The sequence below is a fragment of the Malurus melanocephalus genome, unplaced genomic scaffold (genome assembly GCF_030028575.1).
Source record: "Malurus melanocephalus ecotype Western Australia unplaced genomic scaffold, MMel_1.1 scaffold_147, whole genome shotgun sequence".
In the NCBI taxonomy this organism is placed as follows: domain Eukaryota; kingdom Metazoa; phylum Chordata; class Aves; order Passeriformes; family Maluridae; genus Malurus; species Malurus melanocephalus.
In genome coordinates, this window is record NW_026623379.1 from 87,469 (window position 1) to 112,905 (window position 25,437).

Here is a 25,437-nt window from a genome sequence, read left to right on the forward strand (position 1 = left end):
GCATTTCTATGGATGTTTTGTAAGGAATCTTCTTTACCATTTTTTAAAAGGAAAACATGTCACAGAGTAAAAAAAAAATGTCCACTTTAGGTAAAACAGCAATGAACTGGAAAAGAGAGATTTCATTTTCTCTCTGCAGTGTGCTTTTCTTCTTTCAYCCCCTTTCTGCACACCCAGCAGTCCCATGCCCTGTTTCCTGTCCTTAATCATTCCCTGTACTCATCATTTCTAATACCTTTTGTCAATAGCTGCCTCTCTGAATTTCTGTTGTATGGTGCCTTATCCCTTAAATGTTGAGCAGGAGTGACAGGCACTTTTAATCTTAATTCCAGATATGTATTTTTACAGGGCTGAGTCCATATTTCCTACACATTTTAATAAGTATGTAAAAATAATATAATTAATAGATATTATATCTATTAGCAACTTATGTTGTTTAAGGAATTTGAGTGTTTACATTTGGCTGGTGTTTCAGAAGTACAATCCTACAGATTTTTCTAAAAACCAGAAAATTGAAAAATATGATATAAATTATCATTCTGTGTTAACAGTTGTTTCAAACCAGGAAGAAGAAAAAAGTTAAGCTTCATCTGTTTAAGAAATTATTTTCCTTATCAGTAGTAAGTAACACACCATAGAGTGTTCATTATTAATTATATAAGACGGAGGATACAATTATATTAGACGGAGGATTTTCTGTTTACTGTGGAATTTTATATCATCCTCATTACCAGYTTCTGAGCATTTTCAAGTCATTCTCTAAGTGACAGAACTATACCTCTCACACTTTTGATGTCTCTTCTCATGGAGATTTGTTTATTAATTTCACACTTTGCATTGGTATAGTCTTGCTTAGGTMCCTTCCCTGTCTGAAATGTGCTTGCCAGGCAAATAAACCACATACCCTGTACTGAAAGTAGACCATGAAGTGTAAGATGAATTTTTGGATCCTGAATTATCAATCAGAAAAGTAGGTTGAGTGATGACTCAAGTCTGAACATTTCCTAGCTTTTCATCTGCTTTTCACCAGAACATTTGTCAATGCCAGACAAACTCTTTCATGGAAACATGGAAAGCATACTGGGTAAAGAAGACATAAAAATACAATATAATGCCTGGTTGGCTAGGTTGAGGCTTAATATTGCACTGCCACAGTGAAATTGCCTTCAAAGGAGCTAAAAACCCCAGCGCTTTCTCAATAATAGCACAAACTAAACCTGTAACTATGTGAGATGCCTGAGAAGTTTAAGGCCTATTTTATAATAATCAAACCCCAAATATCTCAGATTAAAAAGAGAAAAAAAAAAAGATTCTTGTTTATAGTCTAAGCCCACAGTTTTCAGCAATCCCAGAAAAATCAGTCTCATCCCTTTCTCTTCCCTATCTTGCCAATGTCTCTTTTAATGGGGGATCCACTGAGGAGCATGTTAGGTTTATATAGTTCAGGTTTTCAGTTGTTTATAATTCACAGTCATGAATTTTGTTTAATCCAAGTTACTGAAAATGCCTATGARTGCTGAATAGCAATAGTTGATACTAGCAGGACTGCTTGGGAATTTGAGCCCTTTGAGGATATCCATGAGCTGAAACTGATTCCATCCTGATGCCCTGCATTCTGATCATGTCAGGRCGGTGTCACCAGCCCTTTGCTCGTGTGGCCTCCCCAGTCCCCCTGCACCGTGCAGTGGTGCTGCCCCAGGGAGAGAGTCCTKGCATGGGACAATCCCAGGGGACTGGAGTTCCATGGCTTGGACCTGAGGGACTGGGGCCAGGGGTACRGGTTGTGCTACTGGGGCCACAGCAATCCTTTCTCCATCCGTTCTTCATTCCTTCTCCACCCCTCCTGCATCATCACCCTTCTCCCAGCTCTGGGAGGGTTTCAGGATCTTGGGAGAAGAGTTTGGGTCTGGTTTTGCAAAGGGGCTGAGAGGAGCCCTGTCTTGCCCAAGACCAGTGGAAGTTTAAAGAGCAGATTTGCAGAACAAACTCAGTTGTTATTCTCACCTCTCCTTCCACAGTATCTCTTAATCTTCTTAATAAAGTTTTAAAATGAAACATGCCATGTCAAAAAAAATAATTCCAAGTGAGAGTGAAATCTGTCCCAGTTTAGCAGACTGGAAGTATTCAGGAGACTGGTTAAGTTATGCCAAATGCTTTCCAGACAGTGGGATTTAGACTTGAGTGTTTTAGCAAACTAGGGTAACTGTAAATACAGGCTTCTTTTTTGGTCTCTATGGAGGTTTAGGATGGAACCTAAGTAAAGGTTCACCCAGAGGGTGGTCAGGCACTGGAATGGGATCCCCAGGGAAGTGGTCATGGCACCAAGCCTGACAGAGTTCGAGATGGATTTGGACAAYGCTTTCAGCTATATAGGGGGATTGTTGGGACTGTCCTGTGCAAGGCCAGGAGTTGGACTTGATGATCCTTGTGGGTCCCTTCCAATTTACCATATCTTATGATTCTATGTTTCTATGCATATTGTACAGAGGTAATAAATGACAGTGAAGCTTCTGTCACTTCACTGAATATTTTGCACATGGTATTCAAAGTTTAGAAGAATGACAGGCTTTTGACTTAGACTTGGTAAATAAAACTTTCATGGACTTTGTGTGTTCTGCACCAAGTCTCCTAAATCTCTGTGCTGGGTTTCTCAACAAAGTAGTCAGTAGAACATACCTGCCCTTGATTTAAGTTCTTGTAAATATCAGAATGATTGGAAAACCTGAAATTTGAAGCATAATAGCTGCTGAAAAAATATTTAGGTTTTCTCATTGAGTGCCAGTTTTCTTGACTCAGAACAATTCTAAAGGCGTGAATCAAATAATCCTGGTTTTGTTCCAGTGGACATTTTCCCTAAGTGCTTGACTAGAGCAGAGTTAACTGGTGGTGCTCATTGAACTGATGAGTGGTGCTTGTTTTTTTTAAGACTGCTGCTGTTATTACACTGCATTAATGGACAAAGTATATTCATTGCTGCTGGGTTTGTTCCAAGTTGGAAATTTATGCTCTTGCCACTCAGATGGCATTTCTTCGTAACAGAAGTAGTTGTTACAAGATTGCTTTGGAGAAAATTATGACCATATCCATTTTAACCTGTGGGTTTCTTCTTAAATTACACATGCAAAATTCATTAAAGTACTACCTAGCTTAATCTATAAAGCAATCCAACTTGCTCTAACATCTAATACACATTATAATTACTTTTTATGTTTTTCCCTTCAGGAGTAATCACAATCAATTTACTGAAAATGTGTTTTGCTGGAGTTTGCTTTGGGAAATTGTTTTGCCTACAGACATCCAAGTTGCCATGACATTGTTTCAAAGATGTATTTCTTATTTTGATTCCTGTAGAACAACTGTAGTTTGCAATTGCAGTAAATGACAAGCAGATAGCTATAAAAAAACCTGAGATCCACCAGTAGTTTCCAGAAGTGAGGATTTGTATTAATTTGTTACCATCCTTGAAGGAAAGGAATGGGATTTTTCCTCCATATGACCAGTGTATCACTGGTTCTGAAAATGTGAGACTCCCACAACACCACCTGTGCTTCATACAGATTACTGACTTTCACATCTCACTCATGCTTCTCTCTCTTATAACATGACAGCAAGTTAGGTGATTTAATCTGCCCCACTCTGTAACCTGCATTTTGTTAACCTCTTCCCTTATGCAGTGGAATGTAAAGTGTCCTTGTGAACTGAGAAATAAATGCTGTTGTGCTCTGGTGATTCACACAGCACATATTGTTGGATGTTGAATTTGCACACTGATCCAAAAGGGATAAAGGTCAAAATATGTGATTTTTCTGTTTATTACTTGCATCTGTCGCTGAACATCTCTTTGGTTTTTGCATTTAAGATGAAACGTGAGTGATTTTAAAAGCATACCTTGCCTAGACAAGGGTTGGCTTCTAATTTCTGGATCAAGTAACAGTTTCTGATGTTATTGGGAAGGTCTGGATTCTTCAGTCTCTCTCCTCTGCTTTCTAGAGGAATCTTGTGCAATCTTGTAAGCCTGCCTCTTGAAAGGCATAGATGCACAACTCAGTTTGTAGCTGTTCAATTACATTTTTTCCACTTTTCTTTTCTTCTACACTGTCTCCCTGTGAATGCTGTTCTCATGGATTATTTGGGGCAATGTGCAGCCTCTCTACCTGTATGTCTCAAGTTAACATGCCTCAGAGCCCTCTGGCTGAGGAAATTGTTCTCCTGGCAGCAACTTCTCCATTTTAGTCCAGTCCCATCTTTGCAATATGATTAGGTTGCCTTATGTTCCCTGCTGTGCTATTTGTGCTGCTATTTTGAAATTACTAATTATTTTTGAAACAGATTCAATGTTTTCAGGCAATTTGTGTGAATTAATTGTTTCCATCTTGAATGTTTGAAGGAAGTCAATAGCCTCTCTGACTCCAAAATGGACAAAATATATACCCCCCCACCCATGAAAATAAGGAGATACTAATCYAGTTCTTTATTTTGTAAATCATGACTAAGCAAAAAAGTGGGAAATAAGAAMGGTGTTCTGTATTTCATACAAAGATATGCTGAAGGTATAATTAGACTTTTGTCTAGAGAGAGTCATAGAGTGGATTTCTTCTTTCCTCTCCTCTGCCCAAAGATATGGATCTGTTTTTGTCTAAAGTAAACAGGTTTGTACAGTCCTTCTTAAGTACAGTATAAACAGAAATTGTTCTTTTTGAGGTTAATAAAAAACTACCTTTAGTTTATATTTTTCTATCAACAGCTGCACCCATCCATTTGTTTAAGTATGCCTCAKAGAACTTAGTTTTGTAAGCATCCAAACCAGTGCAAGAGCCCAAGCAAAGGTTTTGTAAAAGCTTTTAGAGTTCAATTGATTATTACCTAAGGCAGTTTGATTAGTTCATAGCCTTTATAATAACTATTGCAACCATGCTGGAAATGCTTATTTGGTATGTATGATTCTTCCCACTGGCAACTTCCATAGCATTGAATTTTTTTCTTTTTCTTAGATGTTTATTACAAGAATGGCACTGAAATACCTTTTTCTTTTTGGTCTCCTCAGAATGAAAGATTTTTCSTATGTGATCAAATGGTATGAAACTCAAAGGAGAGAATAAGCCAGGTTATTGTAGTCATTTATCTGTTCCTATTTCTGTTCTGCTTTGTTTCAAAAGGACGAATCAGCCGGGAATGTTCACAAAGAAAGAATTTGATCAGTTGGCCTCAGCAATAGACAGCTTCAGCCTCATGACATACGACTATTCAGCACCGCATCGGTAAGACTTCATCTGATATCAGAAAATCATTGAAGGAACTGATTCCTGCTTAAGTCACTRTTAATTCTACAGTGCAAGTTCATTTTTTTCTACTAAAGTTGTAACTGTATCAGATGCTACAGTTCTGGATTAATGATTAAAATAGATGATTTTTCAACCAGCTGATAGTGCATTTTTTAACAGCAATGTGTATTTATCTGGGGTTTGGATATTATGAAAGATTTTGTACTCAAGCTAAAAAGGCATCCTTTTAAWAGGATAACCTGACATTCTTTTCCAGGCCATGTTCTTTTGTTTTGAATTACTTAGCATAGTTCTGCAGGATAGGSACACTAATAATCTACTAATAATACMGTTGTTGAACAAATTAGCTTTAAACAATTGATAGTTCATTTGCCTTTAAGTATGAGACCAGTTCCCAGCAACATTCCTTTGCTGTATTAGCATGTTAAGTTTTAATGGCAGAGGTATCATGAAGGCTTTGAGGCAGATAATYAGTAGGAAGTAGATAATGTTGATATTTGTAAGACTAGGGTATACTTCTCCTGTTACCATGCTAGTGAGTGCCTTTTGTTGAGTTAGAGGCAAAGCCTGCTCTCCTCTCCAGTGAGGTCGGAATGGAATGAGTACAATATTCTGATGTTATGTATATGACCATTCAAGTACTCYGTGTGTTAAGTTCATGCTCCTTTTCTTCATGTAGCTTTTGTTAGGTAATTGCCTTTTTAGGTTTTTTTTTTCCCCCATAAATGTTACACCATCACTGAAACTTGTCTTGCTTACCAGTCACTAATTTTATAGTTTCTCCTGTAGGTAAATGATGAGTTTTGTCCCAATATATTTTGCCAGTTTGCAGTAAAAACACCGAGGATGGTATTGGAAAGCAAATGAAGTCTTACACAGTTCTGAATTGCAGTGTAGGCATTGTGCAAGGCCCAGTGACAATGTGCTGTGGGGAAACMTTTTCTTACCCCTAAGGAGTGTAATGTCCCTTCACCTTAGAATGGAATCAAAAAGTCAAGAGTGTGGCAATCGTGTTTTGTGTATCAGCACTTCAAGCCGCTGAAGAATGGGCATTTAACCTTGATAGAATTGTAGGTTCATCTTCACTGATTTTTATGTGCCATAATTTGCTCTTTACAATTACACWGGTCCAAAAGAGAAGGCTCAGTATGAACACGTGCTTTTTCTGACAACCTRTTTGATTTTTGGTACCTTGACAGACCTGGTCCAAATTCCCCCCTTCCCTGGGTACGAGCTTGTGTTGAAGTACTGGATCCTGATTCGARATGGAGGAATAAAATACTTCTAGGACTGAATTTCTATGGCATGGACTTTTCTGCTTTGGGAGCCTCTGGGGAGCCAATCCTTGGTAGCAGGTATGACTTCTCTGAATAAAGTACTTCCGTATGATATATTCTCACAAAAATTAGAAATTCGCAAGTATTTTTATTTAGAAATATGGATGTGTTAGCAACACAGAAATGGCAAAAATGATAAATCTGTACATGAAATAGTAGCTCAGCAGTTARAGTAAGACGTGTAACTTCTCTTCCCTGTACAGAAATGCAGATTGATGGCACAGTTACCCTGTCAGAACTCTCACACAAAAATGGTGTGTGTAGTTTTCCCTTTTTCCTCTATCTATGTTTGTACATGCAGGCTCCCATCCTTGTGGTAAAAAYCTTCTGTAGTGTTCTCTTATGTTCCATATCATTTTGGGGGTTCCTGCAGTTGTCTTACTGATTCTTTCTCTTAGCTTCTGAAGTTGTTACCTGTTACTTTGAAATTTGATACTGGTTTCCCCGCAGCAATTTGCCACTAAGTTTCTTTTCCATAGAAAAAACTGCAATAAGCTCAACTGGAGAGAAAAATCTGTAACAAGATAAAGGGAAATATTCCAATGCCAGGCTGAAATTTTRTATTGATTCTCAGAAGAAAATAGCTGGTTTTAGTTTTGGGTAATAACAGTGAGTTTTGAAGAAATACAGTCAAGGAATAGTACATCAAGCCAGAAGAAAAACAAGAAAAACACTGTGAATTTGACAGGAAAATCAGGTTTGTTCAGAAATTTGTTATTAAATTATAAATTGGAATGAAACCAAGTGGAAACAAACATAAAGTACACAAGGTGACTGTTCTGACTTTCACAGGTTACTAAGTTCATTACCCCACGATATTTGGGTATAATAACAAATTGCTTTTTAGACCTTGCAATACTGTGAGGTGGACTGTGTAAGGTAAGACTGATTTTTTTTTATATCCATGCCTTCAGTTACACAAACACCTTCATCATTGTGCTTGCCTCTGCTTCTCTTCCTGCTTCTCCTTGGTAGGGGTATAATACTGTAGACAGTTTTCTTCCAGTACTGATCTGTGTTTGATTCTGTCTGAATAACAGAAAAGAGGAAAATAAAACCATTGTTTACATGAAAGGTATCTAGYAGGTATTTCAGAATGACTTCTCTAAAGTTAGTTGCGTGGTTAGCCTGGAAGAGTACTCAATAGTCAAAGCATTGTTGATTTACAGACCTAATTATACAAGCTCAGCAAAATCATGTAGGTTCAATGTAATAGKTACAGTTCCTTTTGCAACTAGAGTATTACACTGTCTAGGAGAATAAAAGGTTCTTGCTTTTTTCTGAACTGCAACTTTTGAAATTAAGTTTCCGCTTGAGAAAACACTGTGTACTAGGATGGCATCTACTTTACTCTTCATAGATTCTTCTGGACTGTATTGTGGTATTAACTMATGTTGTTTTTTAATTAATGGCAAAAATATCCTAGCTAAGAGTCATGTATGATTACYGTAACTTTTATGGAAAGGGTCTATATTTACCTGTCTGTAGGACACTGGTGCACAGTGTGGGACAATATGTTTTATACAGAGAATGGTTCCCTTAACAGATCATGACGGTTCATTGACAGATTGTCATTTTCCAGATATTTACCAGAAGCATGGTTCTGGACAGTCTTTAAAAGACTTTGAAGGAATACATAAAACACACGAATTTTCACTTTTCTGCGTTACCCATTGGTCAGTGGTTATCTTTATTTTTCCAGAAATATATCTCTGAGCGTCCACAGTTGTATATGTTGTGTAGTAGTGCAAAAGTAGAATAGATTCAATGTAAAATAGCTTCAAAATAGGCCAAACTTCTGACATAGAGAAAACAGAAAAAAGAAAAAAAACAGGGTGCTTTTAGTATTAAATAAGCTTTTTACTGCTTAATTGTTATCAGGCTGTGAGGAAGTCCTTTGACATGCAAGAAGTGCTGAAGGATTTGTTCATGGCTCCTTTAAGGCACTGTCCATATGTTGTAGTGATAGTGAAGTTGAGCTAAAATACTGGTATTAAAATTTATTCAAAGTCTATTCAGTTAAGTGCAGTCTGGTGTGTGTCAACTTCTTTGTTGTAGATTTCTGCTCAAGTTTTTGCATATGAAATTCGTTGCAAGTACAAGCCTCCAGCATGTCAGTGCTTGTTGGCACACACTAAGGTGCACAGTGTCTTGTTGAAGCATATTCWTTGGAATCTGATCTTTAAGAAGAGAGATGGTGGATTGCAACATCCGGTGGCAAACTGTGTATTGTCACATTGTTTGATGTCAGCGTATTATGCACTTTAATTGATTATTAGTAAAGTGTATGCATAGAATWGTATGCAGAATRCAGAAATCCTTGCKGGTCTATGTCTATGTTTTTCTTTAGGATAGGAATGACACAATGGAAAGAGATGCWGAACATAGGTAGWTTCCATTCACTGTATTTGTTTTCAGCCCAGAAATTAATAAAATAACTTACACAGTACTCCYGTTTGCATAAAGTATTGTTTGGCAATGGTTTTTTATTGCAGAATGTAATTTAAAGGTCGAGTACTTGAAAAGATATATAACCTTTCCGTGTAATATCCTGTTTCCTTCATAAGAAGTRCTAGGTATATATGTATATGCTTGCATCTCAGATACATCTCAGAATTAAATGAAATGAAAACAGTTTTTCTCTTACAGCAGCACAATGTAGTTTGTCCTTGGATGTTGYTACAATAGGAACTACAATTTGTATTTGCAGCAACAATTTGTTTCTTAAAGCTCAGTCACAACTATTACTTATTAATACAATGAGTCAGTCACAGAGATTATAGCACTTTCTTGTGCTTTATTCAACCAAATGCTGTTCAGTCAGCTGCAGGGAAGCTGCATTCCTTTGTATATTTCATTGTGACATAATTTTCATGAAAACCTAAGCTGCAAATAAAGGTGTTTTGTTTGTGGTTCCCCCAATCACCTGTAGTGCTTCTGGCARTGTTTTCTGCCCTCTGGCTGTTAAGAATCAGGTGTCTGAATCCTTAAGATGYAGTCATTCTAACTTTCCACTGTATTAAAATCCTGTCAGAACATAACCATCTGTTGCTGCTGACTTGCTGCTCTAGTGATCACCTTGTTCCAGAATGTCCTGTGTTGAAACTGTGACCTGACAGTATTTCCTCTTCAGCTCACAAGTGTATGTCTTGGGTAAATAATTCTTTAGTATACCCTGAAGCTTAAGAAATTGGTTAGTCTTTTTGAGAGATCTTTATCATTGGGTCCTTTTTGAGACCTGCAGCAGGTCAGCAAGCCACTCAATCTCATGAGCTTCTTACTTCCAATGTACTTTTTATGCCTTTAACCATCTGTTCTACAGAATCTCTGTTAATTATTGGGACATTACATTTCATTTGCAGTTTTGTTTTGCCTTCTCATGGGAGGTTACACAGCAATGTAGTAGGGTTTTTCAATCCATGCCATCTAAAATCTATATCCATAATGACCTGGGCCCAAACGGAACTGATAAACTTCATTGCTAGCTGTGAATTAAAAGCAATGTAAATCAAAGACTGTCACGTGGTGGTGGTGTTGCTTACATTTAATAAATCAAAATTCTTTATGGAGCACCTCCCTGCTAAGTTTCATGTGATAATGTCATTTTGTCCTTTTCTTTGTGTAGTGTTGAAAGAGGAAAGATACATCTCTAATGTTCCACCTGGCTCTGTGTAACTTTTGAATATATTCTGCATTCAAGCTGCTTTTGTTCCAAGCATAGCTGTTGAAAATAGATATGTGAATAACCCTGTTATTTTGAAACAATGCTGTGTGTGCTTACCTTTTATTTAAAGTAATCTGAATAAGAATTTCTATGTTAATTTTAAACATTTAAGAAGATTGATATAATAAATTACCAGGGAGAAACAAGGGAGAAACTAATTTTACAATGCATTGGGCTGTTCAGAGATAGAAAATAAGATGACTTGCAAGCTATGTGAGGATGTAGAGTTCTACTGAGAATTTAATTGGCTGCCTGCCATTCTGTAAATAGCATGTCATAAAATGTGGTACTTAGAAAGTTAGAGGTGAACTTTTTCTCTGAATTGTCAGTGTCTTTATAAGTAGCAATATAAGATTTGAGCCAACTGTGACTCATGATTTTGTTTTACAGCAGTTACCAAAAAGCTTGTGCCAGGAACCCTTTTACTCTTGCAAAGTAAAAGGTTTTAAAAAAAGTAAAAGCTTTTAAACATTTTTCTTCATGCTGKAATTCTCTCAGGATTTCTATTACTTCCCTTTATGCCAGGATTCTGTATCCTGATTTAATCTATTTTGTTCAGAGTTCATGGGGAGATACTAATATTTTGGGGAAATTTTGGGGAGATACTAATATTTCAAATAAACCAATGTACCAATTGGTTTGGTAGGACTGAATGTTTGGGATTTTTTAGCAGACAGGCTTTTCTTTTAAAAGCAAGTTGCTTGGAGTTGTTCTAATCCTAAACTGATCTTTCAGTCCTGATTATCTAATTTGAGCATTAATCTGTTCAATGAATGGAATTGCCATGATTGTTTTGGGGAAGSAGTCAGAATTCAAACAGAGATACGAGTTTCTATAGGCCTGTTGAAACTGATCTGATTCTCATCAGCATWGATTTAAAAGCTGGAATGAACTTTCTTGGTAACTCAAATGTAATTTCAGTTGGTTGAATTTTTAGGAAGATGACTATATACTCCTTCATTTGCTAAAGAGCACTGCTTCCAAAGCTTTATTTAGTAAGCTCTGAAATATAATGCAATTCCTGATAAAACACAGTTTTTGGCTTTTTTCTTTTCCTCAGAAGTTATGTCTTTATTACTTGACTATGTATAGGCTCTCAAGCTAACTGCCACAAAAGTGATGCTGGGGACCCMGAGCTGACACAATGAGTCTTTGGAACTTTTTCCTTTGTGGTGACTTTGGTCTGGTCCTATGAGCTGGAACRTTAGCAGCTCGAGTGCTGCTTCAGTTGTTTTATCCAAAAAAAGCATCCGTTTTATGCACTCTGGGACTGGTCCGTGGTGCAGACTACAGTGTGGTGCAAGTTTTTATTATAAAAGTTCCATCCTGATGTGAACTATAAGTTTGATATATGCAGAATCACACAAACTAAATGCTTCCTTTCATTTTGACACAATGCTTTTAAACAGTACATGAAAAAAAGAGTAAACATGAAAAAAAGAGAAAAGAAAATAAGGTAGTTACAAAACATTACTTTTTGCATATGGCAGGGGAAAAAATTCTTTAAAAATATTGTTACATATCTCAAGACATTTTTTTTCTGCACAGTTATTTCAGAGGGCAAGAATAAATGTGCATGTTTATTGCAATTCCAGAGAAAAGTAGCAATTACAGCAGCAAAGTATTCAGAGTGTTCAAATTACCAGCAGGAGGACTCAATAACTGCRTGAAGAGCCAGTATGGAAATATATAAGATTTAGGAATAGATTTGAAGCCTTGAAGTAATACATAGAGGAAATAGTAATGRAGCATATAGCTATACATTGTTTGAAGTAATGGAAGTGCAAGTGTGTTCCATGACATTARCAGCTTTTGATTTGTGCAAGCTGTTTGTTTATATTTGGAATTATACAGCAGGTGATTGAATAAGGTTTCTGGTGATAACATTCAGAAATGATACAATGTCCAATAATTTTTTTCTTTATGATTTTATGATATAGGCATAAATAGTRTAGTATCTTAGTAATGCCAGCACACAGGGTAGGGTTTTTCTACCCTAAATTAATTCATGACTGCATTAGGAAAATGGATCTAAAAATGTAGAGTAATAAATTTTAACTGAAATAAGTTTTCAGATTTTGGGCTCTGAAAATAGAAGAGTTGCTTTCAGAATGTTGCTGGAATGCMGTTTTGTTCATGGCTGAAATGGAAATCAAGGCAGACTGATATTTCTGGAAAGTAATACAGTATTATTTAGATAGACTTAGGAAAAACTACAGTATTGTGAAAATAACTGTAAATTAGTTATTTGGAAATTCAATGAAATTTAAAAGCTTATGCCCAAAATAGATCTATATATCCTAAATAGTTACCATATATGCCCATTACCCATTTTGTGCAGTTTTATATGTGTAATTTTCATGTTTAAATGAAATGTTTGTTTTGTCACACTATTTTAGAAAGAAACTGTCTTTGAAAAAAGTAAAAATCTCTCCATATATTACATCTTYGTAAACCTTTTGCAAGTAGCTTCTGCCTTTTGTTATTTACCTGTCCTTAATGTTTGGGAAAGAAAAGAAAATGCCTCTAGAGTGGTATTTCCTATGAAGTTCAAGGTAGCTGCCCTGCCTGGCTTAGAGCAGGTACATGCACTTCGCTGCTTGTGAGTGAGGATTCGGAGCAGGCAAGAGGGTTAAAGAGGAGACTCTGAGTTCTGTGACACAGTTTGTGTGACATTGGGGATAGTCCTACTGCCAGACTCTAATACAGGACAGGGGTGTAAATGGCAGATGGTGCCTGCAATTTTCAATATAAAATCATTGTATTTTAATACAATGTTTATTTTAAACCTAAAGGGGGGTTGTCATACCTTTAGGGTTTTCTTGTATTTACTAAATTTAGAGACATTACTATTGTACAAGATATTTTTTCCCTGTAAGTGAAAGCAAATGTCCCTGAGTCCTGGGCTTTGGAGCTCCAGTGACTTAAGAAAATACGATGTTTCCAGCTGAGAAGTAGTTGTGGATCAGAGATCTGTGCTTAGTACACTGCCCTCTTGGAGCCATAAATTCAGAAGGGTAAAAGTCAATTAAACCATTTCTTTCCATATTCATGCACTGCTTTGAGTATGTTTTAATGGATGTGTAATTACATTTCAGTGGAGTCTGCATTTTATAGTAAAGAGACACTGGATAGTTTGAGCAAACTCAATATAGGAGTGGAATATATTTTAGTATTGACAACAGAAGTGAAGATAGCTATTGGGAATAAAATCTGTTGAATTGGTCCTAGGTTTTAGCATTTGTGGGTTTTAGCATATGGAGAGAAATCAATGGGACATACATCTTTAGGGAGACCTTTATGTACCAAACCTGGGAAACCTATGGTCACTGCAAACTGCCCTTGCTGAGCCCTCATTATCCAGTGAAAACATGAGGAAAGCATTGTGGGGAGCATGGTGTCTGCAGTCATCACTGTAATTTTGAGTTATGAATATTATGCGGGGCTCTCATCGCCTTGATTGCTGCTTACTTGCAATTTARAAGTCTCAGTTTCTTCAGAATTTTGTATGCCTCTCTTTTTGCAGACAATAAGTCTTAGCTGAGTCCAGGCATTTTAAAGTGTTTAGTTTGTCCTGGGTTTGTTTCTGTGCTTGAGTTTGCATATGGAAGGACTCCTGAACAATTCTCTTTTAGTTGATGTGTGCATCCTTGGGAACATGAATTAGGAGACAGGAGAATGGGTAGAATAGTTAGAGATGAATGGTGAATTGTTTGTAATGTGTAATTTCTCTTACAGTTGACCCTGAAAACCAATACTATAAGCATCTGTATGTGTAAAGTGGGTATCATGTTGCAAAGATTTAAATCTTATGTGTCAGTGTCTCTGTAAGCCTTGCTTGAAGATGCCATTTATAAGATTTTTAGAACMAGGAGTTGATAAGGGCAACAGACACAGTGCTTCCATTTAAAGGCATAACCAGTATGGCAGTATCTGTATGATACTTTTTCTGATTTATATTCTAGTATTTTGCAGAGAGTATTTTAGCTGTTCTTTTTATTCTTCCTCACAAATCTCATCATGAAAGAAAACKGATGAATGTGCTGATGGAAACTGTCCACCAAAAGCAGCATAGTCTTAAGAAAACTGATTTAAATTTATAAGTCAGGAGAAGCTAAGGTGCTTGCTAAATAGAATGTAAATTTAGTCTCTCCCCAGATTAAAAAAAAAAAAAGCCCCATACCACTGATGGTAATATGTCAAGCTTATAGAGAGCTTCACCAATACATTTCAATCAGATCTGAAAACCTCTTTCCAAAAATGAAGAGTTTTCATCTTGCTTCCTACCCCCAGAGTATTCCTTGAGAAAAACCATAAAGAGARTATTAAGAATAAGATGTGCCTGGAACCCTGTAGCTGACTGGCAGCATTTATTTAGCAAATGYATTAAGAGTAATTGAAAATATGTGGATTTTTTAAAGTGAAAATCTGATAYTGAATCATGAGTTTGCCTAAAGTAAACCACTTTTAATTTGCAAAGAAACCATTTGCCATTAGTCTTTCATGAAACAGTCGTTATCAAGCTGCATAATAAAGGACTGATGGCATCCATTACTATGTACAGGAGTGTCTTCCAGGATAAATTGTATTTTATTAGAATCTGTTTTATAGTACTGTGAGAAAGATGTTTAAATAGGAGTGGATTAGGAACATAAAATCTTCAAGTGCATTAGTAGATAGATTTGAGCAGTAGGGAGTCTGTGGCAACAGGTAAAACAATTTGTTCTGAAGAACTCAGTAATCTTTTACTTGAGCAGGAAAAGATAGGGTTTTTTGACTGCAGTAAGGAAGAATAAATGTCAGCAAAAACAGTCAGCAAATACAGCAATTTTGAAGCATAGAAAAAATGACATAGAGAAAATTACCAGAGCCATTTGTTTCAAATGTCATTAATGTGCATATTTTCACATGTGATGTTCAGATTTACATTCTAAATAATTTCTTTTCCATTCACTTTGTCTAATTCACTGCCATTAGTACTAGAATTCCCTTCTTTGCATTGGCCGCAATTTACARCCACCTCTTCTGCTCTGCTACATATTGAACGCTTATCTTTTGAAATTAGATTGTTTCTGTTCRCATGGATTTGGTGAGAAGTTATCCTTAGAATTGTGGCACTGTGGTACATTATTTATGTACATTCTGTGCAGAAAAACCACCAAAGCATTCCAGTGTAATTCACTGTGATACTTATAGAGGGTTTAAAATTTTAACAATTCATTATTTCCAGTTCTTTTTTTTATGTCTYCTTAGTGACTGAATTCCAAAATGTGCTCACAGGCCATTAGAGTAGTGTTAGTGAATCTAAGTCATATTTTCTGCTTGATTATTTTTATTTTGGCCACTGTTCTGAATATTGATTGGATTTTGACATTAAATGATCTGCTGTTTAAAAGTTTCTTTTCCWCACTACATGAGTTTGGAAGTCTCTGCAATTAAAGTATTTTGGTAGTTTAAATTTCTTGGGTATCTGAATTTTAGTTGAATGTTTCTTGAGCTGAAATTTTTTAAAAAGATTGATTTATACAATGAAACTCTTTGCTCACAGAATAATGAATTTATTCCAGAATTTATTTTCACATTMAAGTTTCAACTTGGCATTTTTGTTTTGTTTATAACTAGGAATGAGAAGCACCTTTTGACATTTACCTATTTTAGCATATTTTACACATAAAACCAGCATGTATTGCAAAGCTACTTGTGCATGAAAATGAGTCCTTAGCTGGCAAAAAATCACATGTAAAGACAAGAGTGATTGTGGGAAAGAAGACTTTTGAAGTTAACCTTCCCTCATTTATATAGATGCATAATTTGAAAAATGCTGGTAAGTTTATTTATTCAGTACTATTACATCAATTTTAAAGCTTGATTTTATTTTCCACAGTCTAATTGTATTCTCTGGTAGCCAGTTATGGCTAAGTTGAGCTAGCAATATTTGTAGAAATATGGGAAAAAAAATTCTTGCAGAAATAAGTCTGATTTGTATTTGATAAAAAAAAACGGTTAACTGTTTCTACACAGGTGCTGGGCCATGAAGAAAGAAATAAAAACCATAAAATTATGGCATAAGTGAGAGCATTATATACTTATTTATTTTAAAATGCTCAAATTCTGAATTTAACTTCTTTATAAGGCTATAAATCTATATTTCTACTCAATAGGCCTGATAATTAATGGTGCTATGCCAAGGGCAGCAAAGGCTCCCATCCCCTCTAAAGCAAACTGTTGTAAGAGACTAGAACTGTTCTAGAGTTTGGAAAGCAAATTAYAGGAAAACTTATTCAAAAGAGGTTTCTCTGGAGAGAGACTTTTGTTCTTTTAGCTAGCAAGATTTTCTAAGTTTCTGTTTCTAAAGGGAAAGGAAAGGAATAGGCAGAATTTTAAACASATTTGTACCTGCTCTTTTTGATTTCCCGGTGCTGTTGACTTCACTGTGAATAAACTTAGCAGTTTATTTAACCTCTTCCTCTTTATTTGAACTATTAGAAAAGCAAACATGTATGTATTTTACTTCCAGGAGTATAACTGGTRAGAGAGCTACATTTGACTTTGGCAGCTATTAAGATTTTTAACACAGMTGAAACAACTTGGCATTAATTTCAATATACAGCTTATGCTTTTGTAGTGAYTCTGTATCTAAAATGGAGAAGATACCACTTAAAATTAAAAGACCTGAGGTGCATTTTTCTGAGCTACAGCAAGTATAGGTAATGCAAAATTCAAGAACACTCTGGAGTAATAGGATGATAAGTATTTGGCTGTTGGCTAGAGCCCTGAGCTGGGCTATGCTTTTGTTTTGTTTTGTTGGTTTAGATGAAGGAATATCTGATCTTTTCACTGAAAGAAAAAATGTGTTCCACCTTATCYAATAATAACCTTCAATCATTTCCAATTTCTTGAATTACTTTAATCATATACATTTAATGTTATGATTATATAACATTATTATATTAATTAATATATATAATATTATTATATTAATTAATTGACATTCTCTCTCATTCTTGATTTCTGATTCCTCTGATTTCTCTTAAAGGTTCTTCCTATTAACCTCATTTCCTGCCTTGTATCATGCAGCTTCAAATCCTTACTAATTGTTTATGTTTAGCCATAACTAAGACAGTCTTCATGAATGGAGCCATTTCACTTCTTCTCTCCAGACAATTTGTGTGAAGGATAGATTTTTGACAGGGAGAAAAAAGTGGCAGATACGGAGTCTGTTCAACAAGCAAAACATCCACCAAGATTGCTGGGGAAAAAACTAATTCACTGTCATGGGAGGTAAACTGAATTTTTACTCCCTAAACATGTTTCATACTAACAGTGGTTCAGGTAAATAATTTTTATCATGCAAGTGACAGTGCAAGAGTCACCTCATGAAATGAGCCATAGAACTCAGTCTTTCTCCAGCCTTCCAGTGGACAGTAATTCTGCCACTTCTCTTTATGTTGCCAGAGTTCCTGGGAGAGAATAAATAAAGGGAAGTCAGAATATTCTGCCTTATTTGATAGCCTACCTAAAGGGAATTTTATGACTATTTTTAGAGCCATTAAAAGAATGAAATAATTTTAGAGTTTGTCAAGTGAGTTGCTTTATTGTAGGGGGTATTTTTGGCTTTTAGTAAGAACAGTCCTGGAGTACAGTGCATCAAAGGATCTTGGTTTGGATTTGGAAAATGTGTTTCTGAAAATGTTGGCATTTGATATTTTATCTTCCTTCACAATATTAGTTGGTGGCATTTTTCTCCATTATAACTAAAGTAATTTTACTGTGTCCTCTTTGTAGTAGAAGGTTGTTTCAAAACTATGTGTTTAAGGATAATCTGAGATGTTATAATATTTTCACCTACTTTGAAATTACTTTGAGGAGATTCCAAGGTATTTGTCTTTCTTTCCTCTTTTCTAGCTTACTTTTTGTGAAGTAGAAGTTTCGAATGTTGTCCATCCAAGAAAGAATAATCTTTGTGAGAGAAGGATACATGATACTATCTTGTACCAGTACTGGAGGTCCATTTTAGTGGGTTTGTTCWCTTCTGGAAACAAGTAACAGTCCAGTATCATTACCAGTGCTGTAAATCTCATTACAGCTTGTTCTGTTTAGGCTTGTGATTTTTAAGCTATTTATTCAAAATTTCTAATGCTTCTACTCTATGTATTCTGGTCAGGAGGGAAGATCAGCCTGTTAATCTTAAAATAAATTGGAAATATAAATAAAATATTGGGACTATTACAGGACTTTTGATCATCCTGACCAGCTTGTAWGGGAAAAGATCTGTATTGTAGGCAAGAACAAACATAAAAGGGAATTAAACCGAGAGAGATGAAGGAGGGATGCTAATCATTCACAGTTGCATAGAAATAYTGTAGTTTTTGAAAAGCAGTGGGACTGGCTGAAGAAATTTCATAAAATTTTTTTATTTATTTACCCGTGTTATGGCACTGTTAAAGTGCAGAATTGTGCTTTCAATTGCTAGGAAATGTAAAATGTATGAAGACAAAATCCAAGTACTCATTAGAGTAGTCTGAAAAAAAAGAAAAAGACTGTTCTGAGGACAGAGTTTAGGTAAATTATGTATTGAGTTGCTAAGGAGTGATTTTGAACTACGGTGAAAAATAGTAGCTCTTTATGAACCGCTTGAAGTTGCACTGAGGTCTGTCTGCTTTTGAGAAGCTTACGTATGTTTCATATATGTTAGTGTTCAAATGCGYGGTTTGGTTTTACTTTGATAAATTTTATATCCTGAATATTCCACATTTGGCCATTCACATTATTATTATTTTTCTGTATTTCTTAAGAAAGTAAAGGTTTTCTTGCCTCTGTTGGTCAGCTTGTTCATGCAGTTTTCTCTACAAYTTTTTTGGTGCCTTTTGCTTATAGGAACTACTTTAAACCATATTTGACAAAACTCTCAAAGGTATGGCAACTGTTCTGAATATAGCAGAGCTAAGTTAAGGTTTGAAGAGAGAAAGCCTTCCTACCCTGAGCTGGTCGCTTGTTGCCAGAGAATCCATGTGAAGCCCAAGGTGTAGTAAACTTCACTGTTTTCAGAATGGAGGGTCTCCTCTTGTCTGCTGTGAATTGTGTACTTAGTTGGTCTAGAGTTACTTATGTGTGTGCGTTTCTCACTGTGATTCTTTAGATGTTCATTGCAGGGAATACTGCAATAACTTTTCGATACATCGACTTTGCTGGTGAGATGCTTTGTCCTTAACCGTACATAAATTTGGGACTGAAAAAGGTATTCTTGTCACATTCAAATGTCAGGTAGTTAAGGAGTTGTCAGTGAAGAATGGTCCTTAGCTATGTTACATCATTTCTATTTATCAAAGGTGCTGTTCTCAGAGAACTAAGGCTATTGATGTAATAGGCAGTTTCCTGGTAAACAGGTAAAAAGTAGTAATTTTTTTTCTCTCATACCCTTCATTTCACCCTTCAYTTTTCTTCTTTCCTTCTTCCTTTCAGAACTCTTTGACAGATGCTAAGGTTAATGAAATTTAATTTTAATATGGCCTTTTCTTTGGGCTGCTGACAGTTCCTTCTACACCACAGAGACCTTTCTTTTCCAGCTCACTTCATGTTTCAGTAAGAAGTAGAGTATCTGATGGAGGCTTCTTCATGAATAAGTGAACCCAACTGGAACACAGCCAAACACTGTCAGAACTGCCTCCCAGATTCCCAGTCTTGTGTTTTACCCTGGTTTGAGAGATTAGATTCATTAACCTCTCATTAGAAACATGTCAGTGCTAAAATCCCACAGTATGCTAGATTCAGCCTATTAGAAATCCCAAAAGGCCAGTTARCATTAAAGAATTAACATTTTATATTCCAGAAGTTAATAATAGATTCCTCATTTGGCTGCATTCCACTTCACTGATATGGTAACTTTTCAGGTGCTTTTCCCTTTAAAATTAGCAAGAATGTTATTTATCCAAAAAGAATTGTTTGATAAAAAACTTTTATCATTGTAGAAATAGAAGCACTTGCAGTATAAAAATGCTTATTTAATTTTAACATTTTCTACATGTATGTGTGGAGAACACTGCATGTGTAGAATACAGTATGGTTTTTGTGTATAAATAAATATAATAACACTTTCAAGAGTTGTCTCTATATCAGTGATAACCTATACAGAGTTTGTTATTTATAGGAAAATATTAAATCCTATTTGAGCAGGTTTAAATGCATCGAGATATTAAAGCACTGTGTTTAGTTCCAGAGTTCATAGATTAGGGTAAAATGAAATATCATTTCCATTGTGTTTTGACCTCAGGAGCTTTCTTCTCTAATGAGAATAAGGACTGCAAAATAATTTGAGTAATATGGAATTCATTCTACATCAGTCATATTACATGGCTTCTGCTCAAGCTTCATGTGAATGCTGGTTAAAATCCATAAAACAAGAAGTAAATGACCCCTTACTAGCAATACATTTTTGTGTGTATTCATCTGCTACTGTGAGMGAAAAAAGAAATTTCCATTTTGTGTGGCTATTATAAGAAGCATRAAATAATGCTTTTGAATCGCTTAATGTCATTGCTTCAAATGGAAAACAGTATTTTCAAAGACATTGCACTTTGTTATTCAGAGCTACGCTTATCAGCCACCATTATTAGGACATTTGGCTGCTATTTCAAAGTACGAGAGTGGAACACGGGATCATTAGTAGGGAAATGAGAAAGAATTCAACTGGCAAACCTGTGCTCTGCTCTCCCTGAGACAGAAACCACAGCCACCAGAAAGAAAAGTAGATGAGGGGGATCCTCTGTTCTTCCCCTGCTATGCAGAAGGCAGTAACATAAACACAAAATGTGAATGAGGAAAAGTCCATGCTTGGAGCAGTAGGCAAACTCCCTCTTTGTCCATCTTACCTTCCCATGTGCTTGTACACAACAATTATGAGACTCTGGATGTGGAAGGTAAATCAAAGGATGATGTGGATGATGGCCCATGTACACCGGGGTTATTGCTGAACAGTCAGAAAGGACTGACCCCCCAATAAAGACATGCAGTTGTAGAGAAGTGAAACAGTCCTTGTTAYGTATAATTGTAGTAATTGAGGAAATAAGATCAAAGTGATCAGTACACAGAATAAGTAGTAAACAACAGCATGAGTTCTTTAAAATGCTTTTTAAAAAAAATGCTTGAGTGATTCCAGAGTCATACTCAGTAGAGAAGAAATATTCTGTATGTATATTTTCCAGTTATACACTATTGTCAGTATAATCTTGGGGTTTTGTTGTCAATTTAAATTAATGTTTTATTTTGAAGAAGTGGATGTTAGAATATTAGAGATTTGGGCTATGACATTATTTCTAATGTGGTTTTAAGGACCTTAAGTCTCAAAGGTCTTCAGCTGTAAACACCTGCTGGTGCATTACCTCTGTATTTTGGAAACTGAAGAATGCTTTGGAAGTTGATGGGATTCTCTGTTGTGTTTTAGAAATAAGCTGGTGTATCAGTGATTAATAAATAACTGGTTTCTGAAATTACAGTGAATATTCTCACAAGGGCCAGTGTCTACTACTGGTACTCTTACAAAGGTGCAGTAAATAGGATTCCTTAATGTTCCTAATGCTGTAAAAAAAAAAAAAAACAAAAAAAAACACGCAGCTAGGTTTCTAGTACATCATCTTCAGGGGGTAGGACCACCATTGAAGACAATATATTTGGTTATGAGGCCAGTTGAAAATGAAAGATTGTTTCCAATCTCTCTGTTCAGTCACAATTTAGCTTTTATTTTATATTATTTTTACTCCAGATAGATTAAATTCTGGGATGTAGCACTGTTGACAACACTGGATGGTTAAATTTACCTGACCTCTGAATATCACAGGGTCACAGCATTTTCTTTCTTCTAGCTCCTCATTATTTTAGTGGTTCTTCGTTGCAGTTAGGGAGGTTCTTTAAGTGGTGTTAGTGAAACAATGAGCATTGTAATTTGGTGAMGGTATTGGTTGTTGTTCACACATARTGACTGCTGATCATTTTAATGGGAGATATGTCTGCTTTACATGCATGTCAGTGGGCATCATGACCCTTTATATAACAAGTATGTGGGAAGGTGGGAAAAAGAAGAGATTTCCTTTGGAAATGCCTTCTTAGTTTAAGTAATTGTTAGATCAGTGTAAGTATGACTCGTAAGTATTAGGCAAGCTTAGAACCTATTGATGTTAAGAGGCATGATGTTCAAGCTAGTTACAAAGAAAACTTTAAGTCACTGTATTTCTAATGCATGCTGATGAATCCATATAAAACATTGAACACTGAAAATGCTTAATGCTAGAGAATGGTAGAGATTTCCTAAGGAAAGTCGTAGCACACTTGACATTTTACCTGAAATAAGCACTTCCTTAAAGTTATCCTTGTCAGGACTTGTGYGTTTGCTGTTTTTCTGTTTACCATTTCTGGTCTCACTGAGTGGTCCTTCTAAACATAGTCTTCCTGTAGAAGCACTTGCTTTTAAAGTGCATKCTGGGTGTTGTGCTTGTTTATAAACTGTGATTGCATAGCAGGCCCCTGCAATGTGTTTTGCCTAGGTGAAAGCTGGAAATTTCTTCCTACTTGTTTACTGTCCTTTAGTTCTGCAACTTAGGCAAAATAATTGTTGTGGCTTTGAGCTTTCAGTATTTCCATCAGTGATGTTTACTGGTTGAATCATTCATAACCTKGCAATTTTTGCTAATCCAATGATTGTGTACAGTTTCTGAACAGTTCTTTTACCAAACCAAATTCATATATGCATGCAGTAATTATCTCAGTAACCACATCACATGCAGTGTTTATAAATGGATACRGATCAGCTGTGTCCCTTATATTATGTCCCTTATATTATTGTGTGTTTTTAGAGCTAAGGCAAGTGTAGCCTTCCTGTGAATGCCTGCAATCTCCTTTTCAATTGCTTCTACATCCAAAATAGTCATTATTCATAATAGAAGCTTATGTAAGCTTTCTATTTTTGTCTCATTCTAGCTGTGGCATATGAATAACTTTTAATACTCTCTAATAGCAGTGAAATTGCAAGTATATACTTCAGGGCATTTTCTTACTGATATTTGCTAATGTCTGCAATTCATAAAGACCTCAGTGGTCAAGCTGACTGTACTCCTCCTGTCATTCAGCTCTGTGGTGAGTTGACATTCAGAAGCTTGTAGTTAATTACACTGGATAATAAGTATACTTCCTTTAAGAGTGGCTATTAGCAGAAAGTATGCTTCATATTTTACGTATTCTTTCAAGCTGATTTTGAAAGTGATATCTAGGGAAAYGTGGTTCAGCATTTTTAAAGCAGATGTACTCCTGAGTGATGTCAAAGAGCCAGTACTTGACACAAAGGCGTAATTCTTATGATGGACCAACAGAAGCATAACTGTCCTGCATCAAGGGAGTTGTGGTTTGACACTGGACAAATGCCAGGGCCCCACAACAGCMGCTCATTTTCTCTCTCCTGCCACACCTGGGCAGAGGAGAGAAAAAAAAATTATGAAGGGGTGATGAGTTGAGACAAGAACCAGGAGAAAACATTCCAAGGTAAAACAGACTCAATTTAGGAATAAAAAGTGAATTTATTACTAACAAAATCAGTGGAAGATAATGAGAAGTAAAATAAGCCCTTAAAAGAAACCCATTTTCCCCCAGCCCCTCCTTCCTTCCCACAGACAGCGCAAAGAGACAGTGCATGGGGATTYTGGTCAGTTCATCACCCGAGATCTTCTTCCACTRCTCAGGGAGAGAGAGTCCTTCCCCTGCATCACCGTGGGGTCCCTCCCATAGGAGGCAGTTCTCTGAACTTCTCCAGCATGGTTCTAATCTCATGAGCAGCAGTCATCCCAAAACTGCTGCAATGGGAATTCCTCCCATGGGCAGACAGTGCTCCCAAAACTGCTGCAGCATGGGTCACTTGTCCACGGGGTGCAATCCACCAAGGACAGGCTGCTCCAGCCTGGAAGCAGGGCCGTGTCTCTCCATGGGGACTCCCACTGGACCACAGCCTCCTCCAGGCATCCACTCTCTCCAGTGTGGGCACCTCTCCCACGGGCTGTGGGTGGATCTCTGCATCCCCCGTGGGCCCCATGGGCTGCAGGGGCACAGCTGCTCCACTGTGGTCTTTGCCATGGTCTTCACCATGGCCTGTAGAGGAATCTCATCTCCAGTGCCTGCAGCACCTCCTCCCCCTCCTTCTCCACTGACCTTGGTGTCTCCATGTTGTTCCTCTCATGTCCTCACCTCCTCCTCCTTCTCTGGCTAGGAAAAAACTATGTGTCCTTTGTTTTGGTTTTCTTCTTAAATACATTATCACAGAGGTGTAACCAACATCTCTAATTGTCTGAGGTTTGGTCAGTGGTATGTCCATTATCTTCAGAGCCATCAGGGATTTGCTCTGCTGAACATGGTGGAAACTTCTAGCAGCTTCTGACAGAAACCATCTCTGTGGCTCCCCTGCTAACAAAACCCAGGCCATGCAAAACCAATGCAGGAGTATTTCAAGATCCAAAGGATATTATGAAAGTATTATATTTTGACTTCTGTAAGACGAGAGTTAGGTTGTTTTCAGGTGATAAGTGGTTTACATGAGAGAGGAAGTTCTTCACTACCTTGAATAACACTGCCACAAATTGTAAACATTGTATGTGTTAGGACATTTTGTCCCATGTCTGGGATGCTTCTTTGATACATTATAAGTGCCTTACACAGTTTTGTTTAGAGTTAACCTTTGTAGCTTAAKGTATTCATAAAAAGATTCAGGAGAAAATGACCCCTTCTATATGATCTAAAGGTGATGCTTACCACCAGCAAAGAATTCCCATGTACTCCATCCCTGTATTTGCTGCTGTATATCAGTATTCTCARTGCCCTCTTGGCTGCCTTGACAATACTTGTGCAATGTGCTAATGCTTGACTGCATTTCACCAGCCTCCCCATCTCTTCTGGGTCTTTTCTTTTTAAATCATGGGCTTCTTTTCCTCTCTCTTTTTGTGTTCAAATTTCATAGATACAGTGAAAGATGGAGCAGTCATCTTGGCTGAGGCCAAGGGGTACAACAAGTATGCCTAGAATTTAAAATACTCTTGAGCAGCCTTCCTCTCTGAGGAAACAC

At 36.6% G+C, this 25,437-nt stretch overlaps 1 protein-coding gene across 5 annotated transcripts in view; it reads left to right on the plus strand.

Annotated features, from left to right (window-relative positions):
- Nucleotides 1–25,437, plus strand: part of CHID1 (chitinase domain containing 1) — a 97,853-nt gene that overhangs the window by 34,648 nt on the left and 37,768 nt on the right. For all 5 annotated transcript variants that reach the window (XM_057371430.1, XM_057371426.1, XM_057371428.1 and 2 more), the window contains exons 9-10: nucleotides 5,157–5,258; nucleotides 6,482–6,637. In XM_057371430.1, coding sequence (XP_057227413.1) covers nucleotides 5,157–5,258; nucleotides 6,482–6,637 — 258 coding nt within the window. The remainder of the gene's footprint in view (nucleotides 1–5,156; nucleotides 5,259–6,481; nucleotides 6,638–25,437) is intronic.